This window comes from Protopterus annectens, chromosome 1.part0 (genome assembly GCF_019279795.1).
Source record: "Protopterus annectens isolate FY-2018-M chromosome 1.part0, PAN1.0, whole genome shotgun sequence".
In the NCBI taxonomy this organism is placed as follows: domain Eukaryota; kingdom Metazoa; phylum Chordata; order Ceratodontiformes; family Protopteridae; genus Protopterus; species Protopterus annectens.
The window spans coordinates 950,103,250-950,122,489 of record NC_056725.1 but is presented as its reverse complement, the minus strand read 5'-3'; the positions used below and the strand labels follow the sequence as shown (position 1 = coordinate 950,122,489).

The 19,240-nt window shown below is 38.2% G+C and overlaps 1 protein-coding gene across 13 annotated transcripts in view; it reads right to left on the bottom strand.

Moving 5' to 3' along the window:
• Nucleotides 1-19,240, bottom strand: part of LAMA2 (laminin subunit alpha 2) — a 4,753,606-nt gene that overhangs the window by 80,924 nt on the left and 4,653,442 nt on the right. For all 13 annotated transcript variants that reach the window (XM_044064325.1, XM_044064371.1, XM_044064344.1 and 10 more), the window contains one exon: nt 6,490-6,643. In XM_044064325.1, coding sequence (XP_043920260.1) covers nt 6,490-6,643 — 154 coding nt within the window. The remainder of the gene's footprint in view (nt 1-6,489; nt 6,644-19,240) is intronic.

Sequence of the window (19,240 nt, the reverse complement as noted above, 5' to 3'; positions counted from 1 at the left end):
GTTTCCCAGTGGGAGTGGGTGTGCATGAGTCTTCAGCTCTGAGCCCACTGCTGTTCATACCAGTGATGGATTATATTAGCAAACAAGTCAAAGGGGACAGATCAACAAAGGTGATGTATGCTGACAATGTGGCATTACAAGCAGACTCTGAGCAAGAACTTCAGCAAAGGATAGGGGAATGGAATGTAAAAGTGAAGGCACAAGGGATGAAACTAAGCACAGATAAGACACTTGTAATGGTAGCAAACTAGGGAACTCAGAAGAAGCTGAGAAGTGAGATAAAATGGAAGATAGTGGAATGGGTTGACATCTTCAAGAATCTTTGAGAGGTGGTTGAAGAGAAGGAAAGTCTGAATGAAGAGGTCAAAGCTAGAATCAGATGTGCTGCAGCCAACTGGCATAGAGTGTCTGGTGTAGTGCATAACAGAAGAATTCCAAAGACGTTGAAAAGTAAGGTGTACAAAATAGTGGCCTGTCCAGTACTACTGTATGGTACAGAAACCTGGGCAATAAAGGCAGAGAAAATGAGGACGTTAGAGGTGATGAAAATGAAGTTCCTGAGATGGGTGGTAGGATGCATACTGTGGGACAGACAAAGAAATGAGGATATAAGAGCAGAACCCAAAGTAGCTCCAGTTGCAGAAAAGATCAAACAGAACAGATTACAGTTGTTTGGACATGTGCAGAAAAGCAGAAGATAATTTGGAGAAGAAGACAGGAAGAAGGTAAGAGGGAACAAAGATGTCCAGCAAAGAGGTGGATGGATTGTGTGTGCAAACATCTGATATCTGGATGGGATAGAAGAACCAAGCATGGATGCAGAGTCCATGGAGGTCAAATGAAATGAGACCAAAGTGTGGGTAACCCTATTTGCCTGGGACAAAAAGGGACAATGAGAATTACAATTGCTTTGCACAGGGATGCTTTCTGTAGGAATGTTGTCATGAAGGGAAGGGGAAGAAAGGTATATACAAGATTAGGAGACCAAAGACAAGCTACAACATCCCTGAATAACTGTCCCTGTGGAGGGATGAGGGCAAAGTAGTTGTTGCATTTCATATCATGGGAAGAGCTAAACAGATTGCCGCATGGCTGGCCCCAGTACATGAACATTTCAGATGCCACTGCTGGGTTGATAGACCACTCATGATGTGTTTAACTACAAAAACTGAGCCTATTCCCTAGGAGACTGAAATGACCTTGTATGGCCATTGCCATAAGAAAGTGCTAAGAAGACAGCTCACTGCCACATTATCATTGTTGCCTGGCAAAGACAGCAGGAGCAGGTTCCCCCAATGCTTGTTGATATATCGTACTGCAGAAGTGTTGACTGTATGTATGGAAATCACACCCTAGGGAGGGACATTAGACATTATGTAACAAAACTAAGCTGATGGTGCTTATCTCGAGAATATTGATGTGAAGTTGGGGCTTTAGCCTGGACCATGTTCTTTGGAATATTCTCCCCTGGAAATGCCCAACCCCACACCAAAGAGGATGTGTCCGTGGTAAGTGTACCTGAAAGTAGTGGAAGAAAGAATGGCCTCCCCCTCTTGGGCTAGAGGAGAGTCATCCACCATTTCAGATATTCATGGCAAAGACAAGATAATCTTGATGTGATGGAGAGGATACATAGCTTAAGTCCACTGAACAGATAGAATCCACTCTAGTACTCTCATGAAGAGCCTGCCATGGAGGACTATTGTGATAGAAGCTGCTAAAGTGATAAGTGACTAACAGAGAGTGAGTAAAACTGGGAAAATTTTGTTTTTGTGAGCCCCTGTATTGGTAAACTGATGTGAGTGCAGCCTAGATTTAGGAACCTTTGTGATCTGAGAAACAGTATCTGGGTAACATTCTATGAAGATCAATGACTGAGTGGATTCCAAGTTTGATTCTTCCAAAGTTTATGGAGATTCCGAAGGACGAACACAAGTGAAGTAAGTACCCTTATTGCTAGAATCAAAGACTCCTTTGTATTTCCAGTGAGAAGCCAGTCATTCAGATATGGGAACACTCACAAAACTTGTAATATGAGGTGCACTGCTACCACTGACGTGCACTGGATAAATACCCAGGCAGCTGTGGTGAGAACAAAAGGCACACTATGGAACTGATAAGGACTGGCTCCAATCTAAAAGTGAAGAAACCCTCCTGATTACCTTGCAATCTTGATTTGATAGTAGACATCCTGAAGGTCTATATACCATATCCAGCCTCCTTTATACAGGAGTGGAAGAATGGATTTCACCATAGCCATCTGGGATTTTGGTCTTATTTATGTGTGTTTAGGAAGCTGAGGCTCGTTTTTCTTGGGAAATAAAAATAGCCTGCAATAGACTCTGGATCCTCTCTAGTCTGCTGGGACCACTTGGATGGGTATTTTTTGTAGAAGCTGTGAATTTTCTCAATTTGCAGCCATTCTTTGATGGTGTAAGATGCCTGAGAGAGCTTTTGTTGGAACTTTGGAGGTCAAAAGAGGGAATTATTTAGCCTCTGGATATTATTTTTTTCACTCAAGAATCTTCTGTGATGGGCATTTATGCTAGTGGGTGTGTGGAAAAGCATCCCCTGGCTGCCTCCAGAGGGGAGCAATTGGACAGTTGTTTAGGAGTGCTGAAAAGGTTTGCCTGAAATAGCACCTCTAAACCCTTGGTTCTGTAGACCCCTTCTTGCCCCTAAGGTGCCATGCGTTACTATTCCCCTCCTGCCTCACGGAGGCCTGTTGAAAGCGGAGGATAAAAAAAGCCACAGTTTTTTTTAAACCAGAGACCCTTGCCTCTCTGATTCCTAGAAGTGAATCTTTGATTGGCAGAAAAGTAACATACAATGGCATAGAGTGTTTCCCTTCTTGTTTACTCTTTGAAAATGTATCTTTGATTTTTTGACCAAATAAAGTACATACCATAATCAGCATTCAAGAAGGATGCTTTAACGTGGTATGCAATGTTTCACAGTTCCCAGCCAGGCATAACAGTTCACCATTATACCAGTCCCTGCTAGTCTTGCTGCACCTTCACTGCATTAGACAGCAGCCTCATGGTCAGGTTTGTAATGGAGAAAATGATGGACAGCTGGCTTCCATAATATTCCTGGTGCCCAATGTAGGAGGTTTTCAAAGAGATTCAAATGTTTATTCAGCAAGATCCCCTTGGAACCGAGTCATATGGGAAATATAATTTATCGCCCAGAAGGAAAAAGTTCCTGAGGCATAGGCTCTCTTTCCAAAATGATCTATCATCCTGGATTCCCTATCAAGTGGATGGACCACAGAGATTACTTCAGATAGCTCTTTGTGGCTGCTGCAGCCATAACTGAGTCTGTCAGAGGACTCCTACTCCAATAGGAACAGTCTTTGTGTGGTCTCAGAATTTCGTCAGGTTTTCAAGGAATAGGTTCCACCATGTTTAAAGCTTGCTGTGCCCTCTCCATGACAGGCTTTATTAGGCAGTCAGATGGAGGGACAAACCTAGAAGTAGATGGGCCATCACTGAAGGTCTCAATGAACATTTTCTCCCTCAGAGAAGGTTTGTCAGTGGGCCAGCTCCCTAGTCTTCATCAATTCCATAAATTTACTAAACTTGGCATCCTCAAAGGGAGATAAGAGAAACTTCCCCTTCATCATGGTCTGATGTGCTTTGGAGGGAGAACCATCCAAAGAGATGGATGTGTCCTTGCATAGCAGATAGAACAGGATGCAAGTCTGGAGCAAGAGCAGAAGCAGAAGTAGCATCCTCTTTCCACAAAGGTTGGTGGGTTAGAGTCCTCTCCAAAACTTCAAAAGCCAAATTTGATGTTGATGGATCTGAGAAGGGCAGTGTCAGAGTCATCCCTAAGTCTAGACTTGACAAGAATAATAGAAGAGATGGATGCACACCCCCAGCTGAAGCATCAACTAGATCTGAGGTGGAGACTGGTGCTGAAGTATTGACCACCAAAGAACTCTATGCAAAAAATGGGCCTGAATGGATGTGTAATACAGGTGACATAGAGATGTAGTATCAGATGCTTGGCTCTGGGACTCACTAAACACCACAGGTTTTGGAGTTAAGTGATTCAGAAGAGATGTCTAAATTGAAGCCAGAATGGCTGTCACCACCAATAGGGGGATGACCTGTAGAAAACTCTGTGCCAAAACCAGCAGCCTTGTAGTGGGAGCAGGGAAGGAGGAGGTGTCAAGGGGGGTGGGAGATGTGCCCTGTCTGCCCTCAGGGTGGGGTGGGGGGGAGACAATTATTCCCTATCTTATTTGTGCCTTCAAAAAGACCCTTATTATCCACTCCCAGTAGACACTGATGATACTTCTAGAGGAACCAGTAAATCTAATTGGTGCTGCAGTGGCAGGTCAGGGACATATGAACCTCAAGATCTCCTTCTTGGAGGATCAAGAGCTTGCAGGGTTTAGATTCTTGGGAGACCTATCAGGTATTAGTATAAGTTTGGTCCTGGTAACAGTTGGAACTCCAATGTAAGTGGGACTGTAGTAGAAACAGAGACAGCTGACTTACTCATATTAGGGATGAGAGACAAAGATGAAGGTGAAACAGAAACCTTCTTACTTTTCTTTTGAAGTTTCTCCTTTTCCGTTGCCACATATGCAAATGCTATAACTCATGACTCCAGTACTTCCTTTTAAAGTACCATTTTTTTCTAAACAACACGTGAGAAGGATCTTTTTCAAAGATATACCTTGTTTTTTATGGAAATGCTGGTTGAGCATGGCTGAGCAGTCCTTACTTGAACAGTGAAAGAAATCCTTTGTGATTCTGATTTTCACTGTTTATATGAAGTAAAGTTCACATATATGCTCATAACTGGTTGCTGGGTTTTTTTCATTGTTTACAATGAAAATAACACTGCTGCATAATGTCAGTGGATGGCAAACTCTTTTTACAACCTCTCACTTGTTTTATTTCAACATTTTAGTGCTGTAAAGTACACAGCTGCCCATGCTTGGTTCTTAAACATTACAAAACTAATGCTAACAAAAACAAATTAAAGGGTCTGGTATTGTATAACTAAGCTAACTGCCACAACTTTGATCATGAAAGATTTATTTGCTCCTGTCTCATGCATTGGATTTCTTGGGCTTCACTACTGGGCTCGAAGCTGGCTAGTTTGGAGTAAATCCCTACATTCCCCTCCCCCATGGCAAACATTACAGACATAGTATCTTTAGTGCTTTATCTCTTAAACAGTTTGATAACCTGGCATTGAGGTTTCCATCTGGTAAGTATCCAAGTAAAGAGTTGCTGCAGCATCAATCTGCACTACACTGCCTCTGAACTTAACAGTGGAACCTCAGATAGTCACCTTTAGTTATACAAATTATCCTGGAAATTTAAACAAGGAAACATTATAGAGCTGTAAATGGAAGCAGGGATTCTAGGACCTACAGTGTATTGCCATATGCATGGTCTTCTCTAGCAATAGCTAAACATTTGCTTGCAGACTGTGGGAAGACAGTCCACCAGAAAATCCATAACATAAAGCCTTTAAGTACTTTCTGGAAGGCCATCAATCCCAAAATAGCTGTGGTAGGCAGTATCTTTCCAGCCATCTTTGATGGTGAAAGGAATATTAATGCAGTAGGATTACAATTTATGTTTCAGATACTGTTAGTCTTCCAGCTAGGTTGGCTGTGGTAACCTCATGTTTGATATTTTTGCAGCTACATTTTCCATCAGTGGATTTAATATTGTGGTATTGTGTTTCACATGTTTTGTGTAGAGTAGTAGTGGATAAACTGTAGATCTTATGATTTCTCTACATGTGTCTGAAGATCTAATTGACAGAGAAGGATTCTGTGAAGGTTCAACCCTCACTTTAAAGTGCCATGCTGTGAAATTTGTAATATATGCTAACTTTATAAGGGATTTAGTTTCAGAAAGGCTTTAAATGTCTGGGGGGTGACCTTATTAGACTTTCCCCCTCTATGACATCTGTGGTTTCTGTCTTAATAGAATTATCCCTAAGAAGAGCTCTGTATTTGGAGTGGCTTCTTCTTCATCAAACCTACTCAGAATTCACAGAAATTTGAAGGATTTATAACAGCATGAATACAATTTTAGACTTGTGAGTACATAGATTATTTCATTCTAGTACAGAAGTGTTGCATGCATTAGGTTTGAAAAATGGTAATAAATAACACCAGAATTGCACACTTTTACTAGAAAAATTGTAAGTCATTAAATTATCTGTCACATATATGTTTTTCACTAGGAATTACTAATTACTAGGAATATTTTTTACCAGTACACTCACATCACACAGCAACAGATTTTCCAGTGTAGTAGTGAATGGTGTACATTCTATTTTACAAATTTTGTGATATTTCATTCTATAGTATACTGTATATTTTATCTTTCATTTCTTAAAGCAATATTTGGAAATGCCACTGTTCTTCCATGTCACTTATGAACTTGAGCTATTGCTTTTGCATTTTTTTAAATTTTCTCAGTGATCTTTTACATTGTAAAAATAGAGTACCTGCTTTGGCAAACCCTGTTCCATCAAAGTAAGTTCCCTTCTCAGGATTTGTGAAACAGTTCCCAACTCTGTAGCTGGAAGATGGTTTATCCATATCAAGTAGAACACCCATTAGCTTGAAGTTCCGTATACATGCATGAATACTGTATACTACCTGTGGATAGAATCATAAAAATAGTATTAACTTAAGAAATACAGTGCAGATTAAGTCTACAACATATGCTGTTTATACAAATATCTATTTAATGCTGCTATCCATAATGGCATTACTAGTAACACTGCATGGCACTTGCAGAAAAATAAATTGTGGAACATAAAATTAATTCAGGCAATTCACTAGAAGGAAAGAGTGATCCGTAGGAATAAAATACCCATTGGTGCTGTCTAATTGGAAAGGAAGATCATTCTTACATGCTTTTCATAGAATGGGTAAAAAGAAATTGTGGGGCACTTAGCTTCCACTTGTGAAAGTCTATCCAAGATCTGCGCAAGAAATCTGCTACTCTGTTCTGCACTTATGGGATGTAAGTTGTTTAAAGAAATAAGCTGTGTTGAATTGCTATATCCCAGGCAGTCAGGACCAGCCTGTAATGGTGTAAGATTTTGTTCCTCCCTGTTTGCTTATACACCACACCAGTGGTGTTATCCATCACCACTTATAGGGTTCTAGAAGACCACAGTTGATTAAGTGTATTCAGCCAATTTATCAGTGAGTTTGTGTGATTTAGGTTGATGCATTTGCATAGGAGCTGTGGTTCCTATATTCTTTGCACCTTACCCTTATAAAAAAGCGAAAGTGACTCCTGGGTTGCAAAGGACTTGATAAAAGTTCTTTGTTTTGTTTGTTTGTTTTTTTACAAAACTGAGAACTGGGATTGGAATTGAAGAAAATGAGAGTGTGAAATCCAAGTTAATTTCTCATCCCACTGAATTTTTCTCATGTGTAGTTTGGCAAGAGGTATCATATAGATAGAGGATGCAATATATCCTAGAACACATAGAAATTCTCTCTTGTGCTTTCATTCTACTTTGTTAAGAACTTCATCAGAACTAGGCAGTTCTGATGATGTTCTTAACAGAGCAGAATGAAAGCTCTTAACTCTTGTCATTTATTTCTTTATTTGTAATAAATTTCCACTGAGCACAAATTCAAACCAGGTCTTTTTTTTCAAATATAATATATTTTTTTCATAAAAGACAAGTACAAAAAATAACATGCAAAAATGAGAACTATAAAAACTGCATATATAAAAAAGAAACTTTTACAGTAATGATAATAAGAAGTCGGACGTGTGCACACATTTTGAATTTCATTAAGAACACAATTAGAATTTTCATAGTAGGCAAACATTTGTAAATAAGATATATAGAGTAAGTGTACACTACTGAAGGAGTATCATAGCAGTACATTCATAGCTATTTACAGATATTTACAACTGGATGTTACATCAATATTTACAGCTTGAAGAATTAAAGGAAAAAAGGTAGAAAGTAAGCAAAGGGTGAAATTGTCTTTAGGTTTCAGGTTTAGGCCTTCATCTACATAAATTAACTTATTTGATTCTAGAGTTAAATTCATATAGATCTGCTGTGTGCTTTAGAATGCTGTATAAGAAAAAGTTATGTTTTAGTCTTTAAATATCATGTCTAAGAGATGTCTTCAAAATAGGATGCTATTTTGAATTTTAGTGATCAATTTATGTGAAGATATATATTTAGATGCTATAGTTTTAAAGTTTTCCATGTAATCTTCAATCTATCAAGCCAATGTTTTGGCAATCTAATATTTGATTAATGCACAGATCATCATCAGAACATGTCTGCACAATTCTGTGAGTTCTTTGGCATTATATGAAGAATTGCAGTTTCTCAAGATAGTATAGTTTCTCGCAGCCTGTTTTATCAAGCCTAGTTTTTAATGAGCACCATTATTTATATAGTTTTACAACTCCAAAAGATGTGTAGTATATCAGCCAACTCATGACGGCAGAATGGACAATTTGGTGAACATTTTGAATTAAATTTCTTTTAGTCAACAGGTGTGTGATATGCATTATTACTGATATGAGTTGAGTATATAATACATTTTTAAAAGGGATAAGTTTAAATGTATTTTGTATTGCTTGAATTTTTTTGATTGGTGTCAATGTTCTTATTTTTCTCATTCCAATATTTGGAATATAGAAGTAAAGACTGGAACTTGATTGTCGAGATTAATCTGCAGACATTTGATAACATTTTGATTTTATGCGATAAGAATTTGAGGATTGTTTGAGTCATATTAATGTCTTGATCACTAGCCATTAATTTATAATGTTTTGCATTTATGAGTAATCTACTCTGTATAAGTATGGTGTCATACTTTTTGGATAGTCCTAATTTAACCCTTATGTGTTAGCTTATAATTGTGTAGCTGGTATATTTCCCATACTGTAATATTTTTAATTTGAGGGGTTTTTATCTAAGTTTAGTATTTTATTGTTTAGCTTTAGATTTAGGTTGAGATATATGGGTTGTAGGAGTTCAAGGGTATTTTCTAAATCCAAGGAAGACATTCATTTATGAAACATATTGATTTTGTATTTAATCATTGCATGGGTTTTAGTTTTTATTATATTTTCCTGTTTTATATAGTGAATTGCTCTAGGATTTATATTCTGGTATTGGATTCCTGAAGGCAAAATCCAAGACGTTTTGGATTGCTTGATTACACTGTAAAGCATTTATTATTACAAATTACTGAGGACTGAAGTCACATTTCAATTTTGGAATTCATGACCTTTAGAAAATGCACACTAAAGCAAAACTTTTTATTCTATCAAGTTTCTAAGAACCTGATTTTAGACCTTTGATATCACCCCCCCCCCCCCAGGCTTTGTCCAGACTTTTTTTATTTTTGAAAATTTTGTTTATTGAGATTTAAAAAATACAGCAAATAGTGCTTAGCAGAATAAAAATGACATTAAAATCTTACAAGAATTATAACATTAAAAACTAATATCCAGATCAGTCTATAGTCATATTAGCATGGCATCTATACTATCCATTACCTGAAAATTCTTTATGCATTAAACTTACAAATATGAAAATTATGAAATATCAATCTTTAACATTAATCTTACAGAGTATGCAACTTATGAAAGGAAACAAGAAAATAAAGGGATATACAACAGAGCGCTATGAATGATCTAGAATGATCAAGATAATACCTGCACACTTCATGTAGTATGCTTGGAGATCTGTAACACTGGATGTTCAACCATCTACAAAAGTCTACATGGGGTAACTATCATAAATTGACTACTTAATAAAGTCATACATTAGTGGTTATACACAGGTAGATCCAATTATCTATGGGGTGCACATAATTATGAGATAGTGCTGCCCACTAGGTGGCTAGTCTCTATTCCTTACGCCTCCTTTTGACTATGTATACCTCTGCTTTACCAATGGTATATGCTACTGTATTCTTGAAACTGTGTTGGTGTCTCTTGCCTCAAATGATGTGTGACTGCCTTCTTCTCTGTTTGTGCATAATATGTAAATATATGATGTTTACCTAATTCTGAGGAATCTCCACATAGGACTAGCCCTTCTTTTATTAGGCTTGCACATATGGAAGACTGCTCTAGATGTGCCTGAAACTGATCCCAAAATGAGCAGAGCCAAGCACAGTTAAATATTATATGCAGACAGGTGGCTAATTGGGGGTTGCAAAATTTGAGTTAGCTGGAAGGCCCAAGACAAGCTAGAATACGGATGGTATAAATCTATGACACATTAGGCCATGAATGCTTTATAAGCAATTAGAAGACTGGGATCCACAAACCATCACATTGTTTAGACGCACAATAGTGGCTATGCACCTCTAAGGGAGTAAGGAGTTCACAAATATAAAAGTATCGGCCTGTCCCACTTGGCTATTGTTTTAGAAGAAATTCTCATGGACAATGCTTGTATTATATAAAGAATTGCAGGATAAAGAATCATTTTTGTAATTAAAATTCTTAGCCCCAGGGGTAATGACCTCTTTGGCCAGTCCTGTGTATGTTCAACAAGTTTCTGCTGGATTTTCTGGCAATTTAAATCCATTGTCTGTGTAGAGATTAAGGTGATAAAGTTGCCCAAGTATGAGATGGCAGTGTAGGAGCAGGTAAGCCTGTAAGATTTAAGGTCCTGTGGTGAAAAGCCGAAATTAGAGGTTAAAAGTGTTGACTTCTGTGGGTTCACTTTCTGGCTCATAACGGGCTGCCAGTTCTTTAAGACTGCTCTACAACATGGAAGGGTTACATCATTAGGACAAAGGAGAAATAACAAAAGGTTATCTGCATAGAGTGCCAACTCTCCCAGAATACTACATGATGCAAAAGAAGACGATGCCAAAACCATTCCAGTTCTAAGTACTTTGGCTAAAGGCTCAAGGGCTAAATTAAATAGCAGGGGACGAGAGGGTATAGCTGCCAAACTCAAATGGATATTTTAAAAAAGTGGAGTGTGTGTGTGTGTGTGTGTGTGTGTGTGTGTGTGTGTGTGTATGTGTGTGTGTATGTGTGTATATATATATATATATATATATATATATATATATATATATATATATATGTATATGGTTTACTATTAAAATATCGAAGTAAAATAAAAAAAAAAAAACGGTATTTAACAGCGAACTATTTCACCAAAAGTACACATTACCTAATGGCCCTTAGGCGTAAATCAGCTGATAATGCCGAAAATGTCAAACACGACATTTTACTGCACTTAACAACAATTCCACCCTTGCCCTAACTCCCTAACTAGTATACCTAACATCCCATTTATGCAGGGGGGCCCTGTGGGGGGCTGCACCCTCCCACACCCCCTAACTATATATTCCAACTCGGAGATCACACTACAGTAAGGAAAGGGATGTATTTCCCTTACCACACTGCACCGTGATCCCTGTACATAAACAAACGTTCATATTTGCGAATGGACAGTACATTCACATATATAACGTTCAATTATGTAGCTTGCACGCATATGAACTAGTCGAACATCTGTATTTCAAATAGTTCATAGCCGTACAATGCTACGTCAGCATTGTAATAGTAAACCATATATATATATATATATATATATATATATATATATATATATATATATATGTATATATGTATATATATATATATATATATATATATATATATATATATATATATATACATATACATATATATATATATATATATATATGTATACAGTGCAATGAAAAAGTATTTGCCCCTTTCCTTATTTCTTATTTTTTTGCATGTTTGCCACACTTAAATATTTCAGATCATCAAACAAATTTAAATATTAGAGAAATATTAGACAAAGATAACCCAAGTTAATGCAAAATGCAGTTTTTAAGTGATGATTTTATTTATTAAGGAAAAAAACTATCCAAACTTACATGGCCCTATGTGAAAAAGTAATTGTTCCCCTTGTTAAATCATGAAGTAACCGTGGTTAATCATATTTTTGGGAAAGCTGAGTTCAGTTTCACTAGCCACACCCAGGCCTGATTACTGCCAGATCAAGAGATCACTTAAACAGAACCTGTCAGACAAAGTGAAGTAGGCCAAAAGATCCCAAAAATGAAGACATCATGCCGCGTTCTAAAAAAATTCCAGAATGGATGAGAAACAAAGTAATTGACATCTATCAGTCTGGAAAAGGTTACAAAGCCATTTCTAAAGCTTTGGGACTCCAGCGAACTATGGTGAGAGCCATTATTCTCAAATGAAGAAAACATAGAACAGTGGTGAACCTTCCCAGGAGTGGCCGGCCTACAAAAATTACCACAAGAGCACAGCAAGGACTCATTCAAGAGGTCACAAAAGAACCCAGAACAACATCTAAAGAACTGCAGGCCTCACTTGCCTCAGTTAAGGTCAGTGTTCACGACTCAACCATAAGAAAGAGACTGGGCAAAAATGGCATGCATGGCAAAGTACCAAGGTGAAAACCACTGCTGACCAAAAAAAAAAAAAAACATAAGGGCTCGTCTCACTTTTGCCAAAAACATCTTGATGATCCCCAAGACTTTTGGGAAAATATTCTGTGGATTGATAAAACAAAAGTTGAACTTTTGGGGAGGTGTGCATAAAAGTAACACAGCATTTCAGAAAAAGAACATCATGCCAACAGTCAAACATTGTGGTGGTAGTGTGATGGTCTGGGGCTGCTTTGCTGCTTCTGGACCTGGACAACTTGCTGTGATTGATGGAACCATGAATTCTGCTCTCTGCCAAAAAATCCTGAAGGAAAATGTCCGACCATCAGTTCGTGACCTCAAGCTGAAGCACATTTGGGTTCTGCAGCAGGACAATGATCCAAAACACACCAGCAAGTCCACCTCTGCATGGCTTAAAAAACAGAATGAAGGTTTTGGAGTGGCCTAGTTAAAGTCCGGACTTGAATCCAATTGAGATGCTGTGGCATGACCTTAAAAAGGTAGTTCATGCTAGAAAATCCTCCAATATGGCTGAATTAAAATAATTCTGCAAAGAAGAGTGGGCCAAAATTCTTCAACAGTGATGAGAAACACTCATTGCCAGTTATCGCAAATGCTTGATAGTAATTGTTGCTGCTAAGGGTGGCACAACCAGTTATTAGGTTTAGGGCGCAATTATTTTTTCACATAGGGCCATGCAGGTTTGGATTTTTCTTTTCCTTAATAAATAAAATCATCACTTAGAAACTGCATTTTGTGTTTACTTGGGTTATCTTTGTCTAATATTTACATTTGTTTGATGATCTGAAACATTTAAGTGTGACAAACATGCAAAAAATAAGATGCTTTCTGTCATACAAACTCCAATTCCTGGGGTGAATTAATTTTGGAAGAAAGGCTGCAAGGCATGCTGCCTACATAGCCTTGTAGATCTTGCTGTCAATGTTCAAAATGGAACTCAGCCTATAACTAGTGAGATCTGAGGAATCCTTCCTAGGTTTAAGAAAAGGAGTTAAGAGAGATTGCTTCCAGGAAGGTGGAACTAAGTGAGTGGAAGGTAGAGCCAAGACTACTTGCCTGTAAAGTTTAAGGGTGGGTGAAGGGAGATGTTCATATATTTCCAATGGGAGACTATCTGGTCCTGGAGCTTTGTCTTTTGTTGTCTAATGAAGACACAAATGTCCTCTTTTGTGAAAGGGGCTTGTAACAATTGTTACTCCATGTCTGAGAGTACTGGGAGAATACAAAGCACTTGGTTCAATTTATGAGTAAGATTAGTGGCATCTACAAGGCAATCCACATCATTATATAGTGAATGAAAGTGTGAGCGAAAGTGCTTAAGTACCTGTGTAACTGAGAGGCAGCTGTAAGATTTCCTACCTACAAGGAAGGTAGGAATACTTCTAGAAGTGTTAGCCTTATACTTCCTAATACTTCCTAGCTAATCCAGTACAGACCCCGGAAAAAACTTTGTTGTATTGAAGATGTAGCCTATCCATTGCTAACTCCAATCTGTAATTTATGATAATCTGGATTTTGCTCCTAAAATCTCTGAGATGGTTCCTTTCTGAGGAGGATCTTTTTGAGGTACCCTTGGAGGCTAGTTGCTGATACTCTTCCTGCAATGCTAGTAGGTCCTTCTGCTAAGTTTTCCATAGCCCCAAAGCACAAGTCCTTAATTTGGCATGAATAAAGCACTTATGTGAATCCCAGAGTATATGTGTAAGAAATTCACTTCCCTTGTGAGCTGCAATAAATTCCTGAATGAAATCTTGCAGGAGATTAGGGAAGACTGGTTGCCTAGTATAAAAAGAGAGTAGCCTCCAAGATTTAGGCAGACCATGGCATCATGATCAGAGTATGGGCAGGGAGACATAAACTCCACATGCAGACCAAGCAACACCTTATCCATATAAATCCTTTCTATTCTACTATAAGTATTAAAGTAGGGAAAGTAATGCATAAAAGCATCAGCATTCTAATTATTAAATCCCAGGTCTATCAAAGAAAAATCTTGCACACACCCATTGATAAACTTAACTAACACTGGAAGACATGGTGGCATGTGGGCAGTAGTATCTCTTGGAGTGGCAAAACTAAAGTCACCTGTGAGAATTGTGCTCCACTGGCCCTACTTTGTATACAGGCAGTCCCTGAGATATGAACAACTGACTTACATACAACTTGTACTTATGAACTGATTGCTATAAAGCTTATTAACATAAAGAATTTGATTTACTGTACATACAATGATTCATAGGTACGGAGGTGCGCTCATAAAAACATTAAGCACCTACAGCGGTTCATCAGCTTGAGGTAGCAAACGTTCTGCCAGTTTGAATAGTGCTTATAGCATAATTTTCTCTGAAAAGGTATTTACCCTTTTTAAAATGCCTCAAAAGTGTAAATTTGATGGTTTTGTAGGTAATGCATCAAAGAAAAAAAAACAATCACTATTGAACAAAAAATAGAAATGATAAAGCAGTCAGAAAGAGGTGAAACACTATCAGTCATTGTCAAAGCATTAGGCTACAGTCAATCAATAATTACAACAATTGTGAAAGATAAAGTGAAAATACTGGATCATGTGAAAGGCTCTGTGCTAATGAAAGTTACAATTATTACCAAGCAACGCAGTGGTTTAATTATTAAAATGGAAAACTTAATGAAGATTTGGTTAGAAGACCAAAATCAGCGTAATATTCCTATTAATCTTTTGTTAGTGCAGGCAAAGACTCGAAGCCTCTTCAGTGATTTAAAAGCTCATGAAGGTTATGAAGAAAATGTTGAGTGTGATGAAGAATTTGTAGCCAGTATGGGCTCATTCAATTGCTTTAAAGTGAGAGCAAATTTGGACAACGTTAAAGTACAAGGTGAAGCAGCAAATGCCGATATAAGAGCTGTGAGTGCATTTCCTGAAATGTTGAAAAAAAATCATTGCGGAGGCAGGTTATACACCAAACAAAATTTTTAATGTAGATGAAACTGAGTTATTTTGGAAAAAAAAAATGCCTAAAAAAACATTTCAAAAGAGAAAAAAGTGCACCAGGGCACAAAGCATCGCAGGACAGACTAATGTTATTGCTGGGAGGGAATGCAGCCCAGGATTTTAAGCTAAAGACTTTGCTTGTATGTTGCTGCCTGACTCTGAAGGCACTTAGAGGTATCATTATCGCAGCCCTTCTCTTTATTTGAATAGCACATTCAAAGGCTTGGGTTGCAATTCCCATCTCTGAAGACTTTAAACTATTTCATCCTTGCCATTGAACGTTATTGCTTGAGAAAAATAAAATCCCTTTAAGATTCAACTTGTGCCCAATAATGCACCCAGCATTCAAGCATTTTAGATTACCTTCTCTCCAATGCAAAAGTAGTATTTTTACCACCTAACACCACATCCCTATTGCAACCAATGGACCAGGGAGTAATAGCCTCATTTAAGGCTTATTATTTAAGGTGGACCTTCTCACAAGCAGTTAAGGCTACCCACAATAACATGACAACCTCAAGGGATTTCTGAAAGAGTTATAATATTTATGATGCCATAAAAAATATTGTTCATTCTTGGGATGAAGTGAAAAAGTAAAATATGACAGGAGTGTTGAACAAACTGTGTCCACAATTCACACATGAGGTTCAAGGGTTTTCCAGGAGATGACATCGCTGAAGTTAGCCAAGCTGTGGTTGATACTGGTAATCAACTAAAGTTAGATATCAATGAAAATGATGCTTTTGAGTTACTGACTTCCCATGGCAAAGAATTGAGCAATGAAGACCTTATTGAATTAGAGAAGAAGATGGACAGAATAGAGGAAAATGATGATCTTGACGATCCTGACATTCCAGAACCGAAAAAAAATTACAATGAAAGAGTAGTTAGCTGAAGCCTTTTGCCTCATTGAAGCAGGGATAGTAAAATTAGAGGAGAAAAATCCTAATACAGAGAGGTTTACCAAAGTTTACTGAGCAGTTAATGAGGGCCTCAGCTGCTATAAAAGCATTTACCATGCAAAAAAAAAAAATGCTTTGTGCAATCTTCCCTTAATGCCTACTTCAAGAAATTGCATCCAGTACAGTACAGTAAACCCTGACTAGTAGGTTTGTTTCCACTTTTTTTTTGGTAAACTGTTATTATTATTATTATTATTATTATTATTATTATCATGTTTAAGATGTTTTAGTGTGCATCTTAAGCATTTTATAAGCATAAAACAGTAAAATATAATACATAAAAAATGTTCTGACATGCACAGAAATCTGACTTAAGAACAGCTTTAAAAACGTAACTCGTTCATAACCCAGGGACTGCTTGTATAGTTAAAAGGTGTTCTAGCATGCTTTACGTCCATAGCAGGGTGGAGATATATTTACTGTAGATTTGAGTGTATGTGCTGTGTGCTGTGTCTTTAAAAAGCATGTCAGAGACTGTGTGCACATATAAATTCCAGACACATGCAATCCCTAGTGCCATTTTGAAAGAGCAGCCAGAGAGTGAGCATGCATGATTGCAGTTGTTAGTGTGTATATATTACTTTAGTTAAAGTCAGTTAACTTCTATAGTGATGGGTTTGTATAAAATAAAGCTGCATGAACAGAACCCACAAAGATTCTTATGTTGTGTCCAAAGTAGGAGAGCAACATGGTGTCAGAACCGGGATCACAGAGAATAATATTCAGAGTAATGAGGTGCAGAGATAACAGTGAAGGTAAAACTAAGAGAAATGAGCATAAAAAGAGCCAGAAAAGAATCAAAGGTAATGAGAAGTAGCACAAACTATTTATTTTGTAAAAAGACAAAAAAGAGGCATTACAAGGGTACAAACCACATTATTAAGCAAGCGGAAGGCACAAAAGGTTTATTAGCTAAGAGAAATGCTTAAAGTAAAGGTATTTGATGAAAAGATTAGCAGTAAAGCAAAACGAGCATGTTTAAAGCAAAATGAGTGTGTTTAAGGCAAAACGGGCATGTTTAGAGTAAAACAAGCACAAGAAAAGTACAATGGGTATGAAAAGGGCTTAAACAAGCAAAATGAATATAATAACTGCAAAAAAGGTCACATTAAGCAAAAATAAAGCAAGGTGACTGCATGTGTTTTGGCAAAGTGCTGTGTTCTGACATAAATATCCCTGGGATTCATGAAGCTCGGCGCAAGGCCGGAGTTAGGCTTGCACCGACCGTGTGGTGTGAAGATGGCACAGTAGCGCCAAATGCATATTAATGAAGGCACGCTGCCACCACAGCCTCGTGCATAGGAAAGGAGCGAGAGTGCATAGGGCATGTCGAAGTGCCGTACGGAGGTGTGGAAATGTCAGCTGTCGACGTGCAACCTAAATTGCTTGCATATAACAATTTGCAAGCAATAGTAATCACATCTGTCAGTGTCCGTGGATACTGAAATGTATGCAAAGCATGCAAGACAGTTCTTGCGAGCACAAAATGAAGAAGCAAACACAAATGCATGGTAGAGAATAACAGGTCCCTATCCCGCAAACAAATGACATTGAAAACTGTGTGCCCGTAGTCCAACGCAGTGTAGATAGTTATACCAATTGGAAGTGAAACACATCATATGTTAGCATGCCACCAATAGGTACATCCAGCCCAATGGTCAGGGTCACCAGCTGACCCATATTGTGAGGGAGGGTACACAGCTGGGCAGATGTGTCCATAACAAAAAACACGATAAATGTAAATATCTAGTGACCGTATGACCGAATTATATCCCACAATGCATGTAATAGTCACATACAATAGGTATGTCCGTATTTCACATACCAAATGTGACAGGAAATAGAATAAGCATGTAAACGAAACAGAAGGAGCATATAAACTGCTACAACAATAAGGCAACATGTACGCTGAAAGGAACAGTATTATCTGTAGCGTTGACTGTGGGTACGCGTTGTCCAGCACAATCGGATATGTGTCCTGAATATATCCCATCCTGGACATAGGAAAAGGTGGCATCCTACCAATGATTAGAACAGTTGGCCAAAATCCGCACATCTGCGGTCCAAGCCGAACTTGTCAGGATGTGTCACAGTTGAACGGGTATTACCCGGGTATACCAACCATGCCATGAAAGTTAAGTATGGGAGTGTACCTATGTGCATGAGGTATAGCATGTGGAAGGTCAAACATGGCAGGGTAGTCCACACAACCATACAGGTACCTGACATATGTAGGGTATGCAATGTGTTACCTTGACCGTGTCATGGGCCATCAACCAAAGCAGTGATGGATGGAGTGTCAGGAATATGTATGTGGGGGGGTGGGTGGGTAATGGTATAATCCTCAAAGGCGACACTGTGTCGTATGCAGAATAGGTGAACTGGAGGTGTATGAGGGAGCAGCGGGTGAAGCAGAAATAAACACAAAAACATGTATACACATCTGCAATACAACCAGACAGGCCATACTGTAGAACACGATCCCACAAACATATGAATATTAAAATGTGCGATACAAATGTACAGAAATGTCACCACCACATACCCACAGATTGGTCCTGATGGAACTGGCCATATCAAATGCAACACACCTGGATGCATAATGGACTACCCAGCATCCCCTCCACAGCACACAACCCACCCCCATACCTGAACATCCACCAAATCCAGCCATACTTGGCCTACTAGTTTGGCACAGTCACATCTACACATAGTGACCACTACGCATATGTAGTAGGTAGTGTCACCCTAGGCAGTTTCAGAATTGCAAACTATGTATCTCATGCATGTAAAACCCCCAGCATATTTTTGTAATGCCAGAAGAAT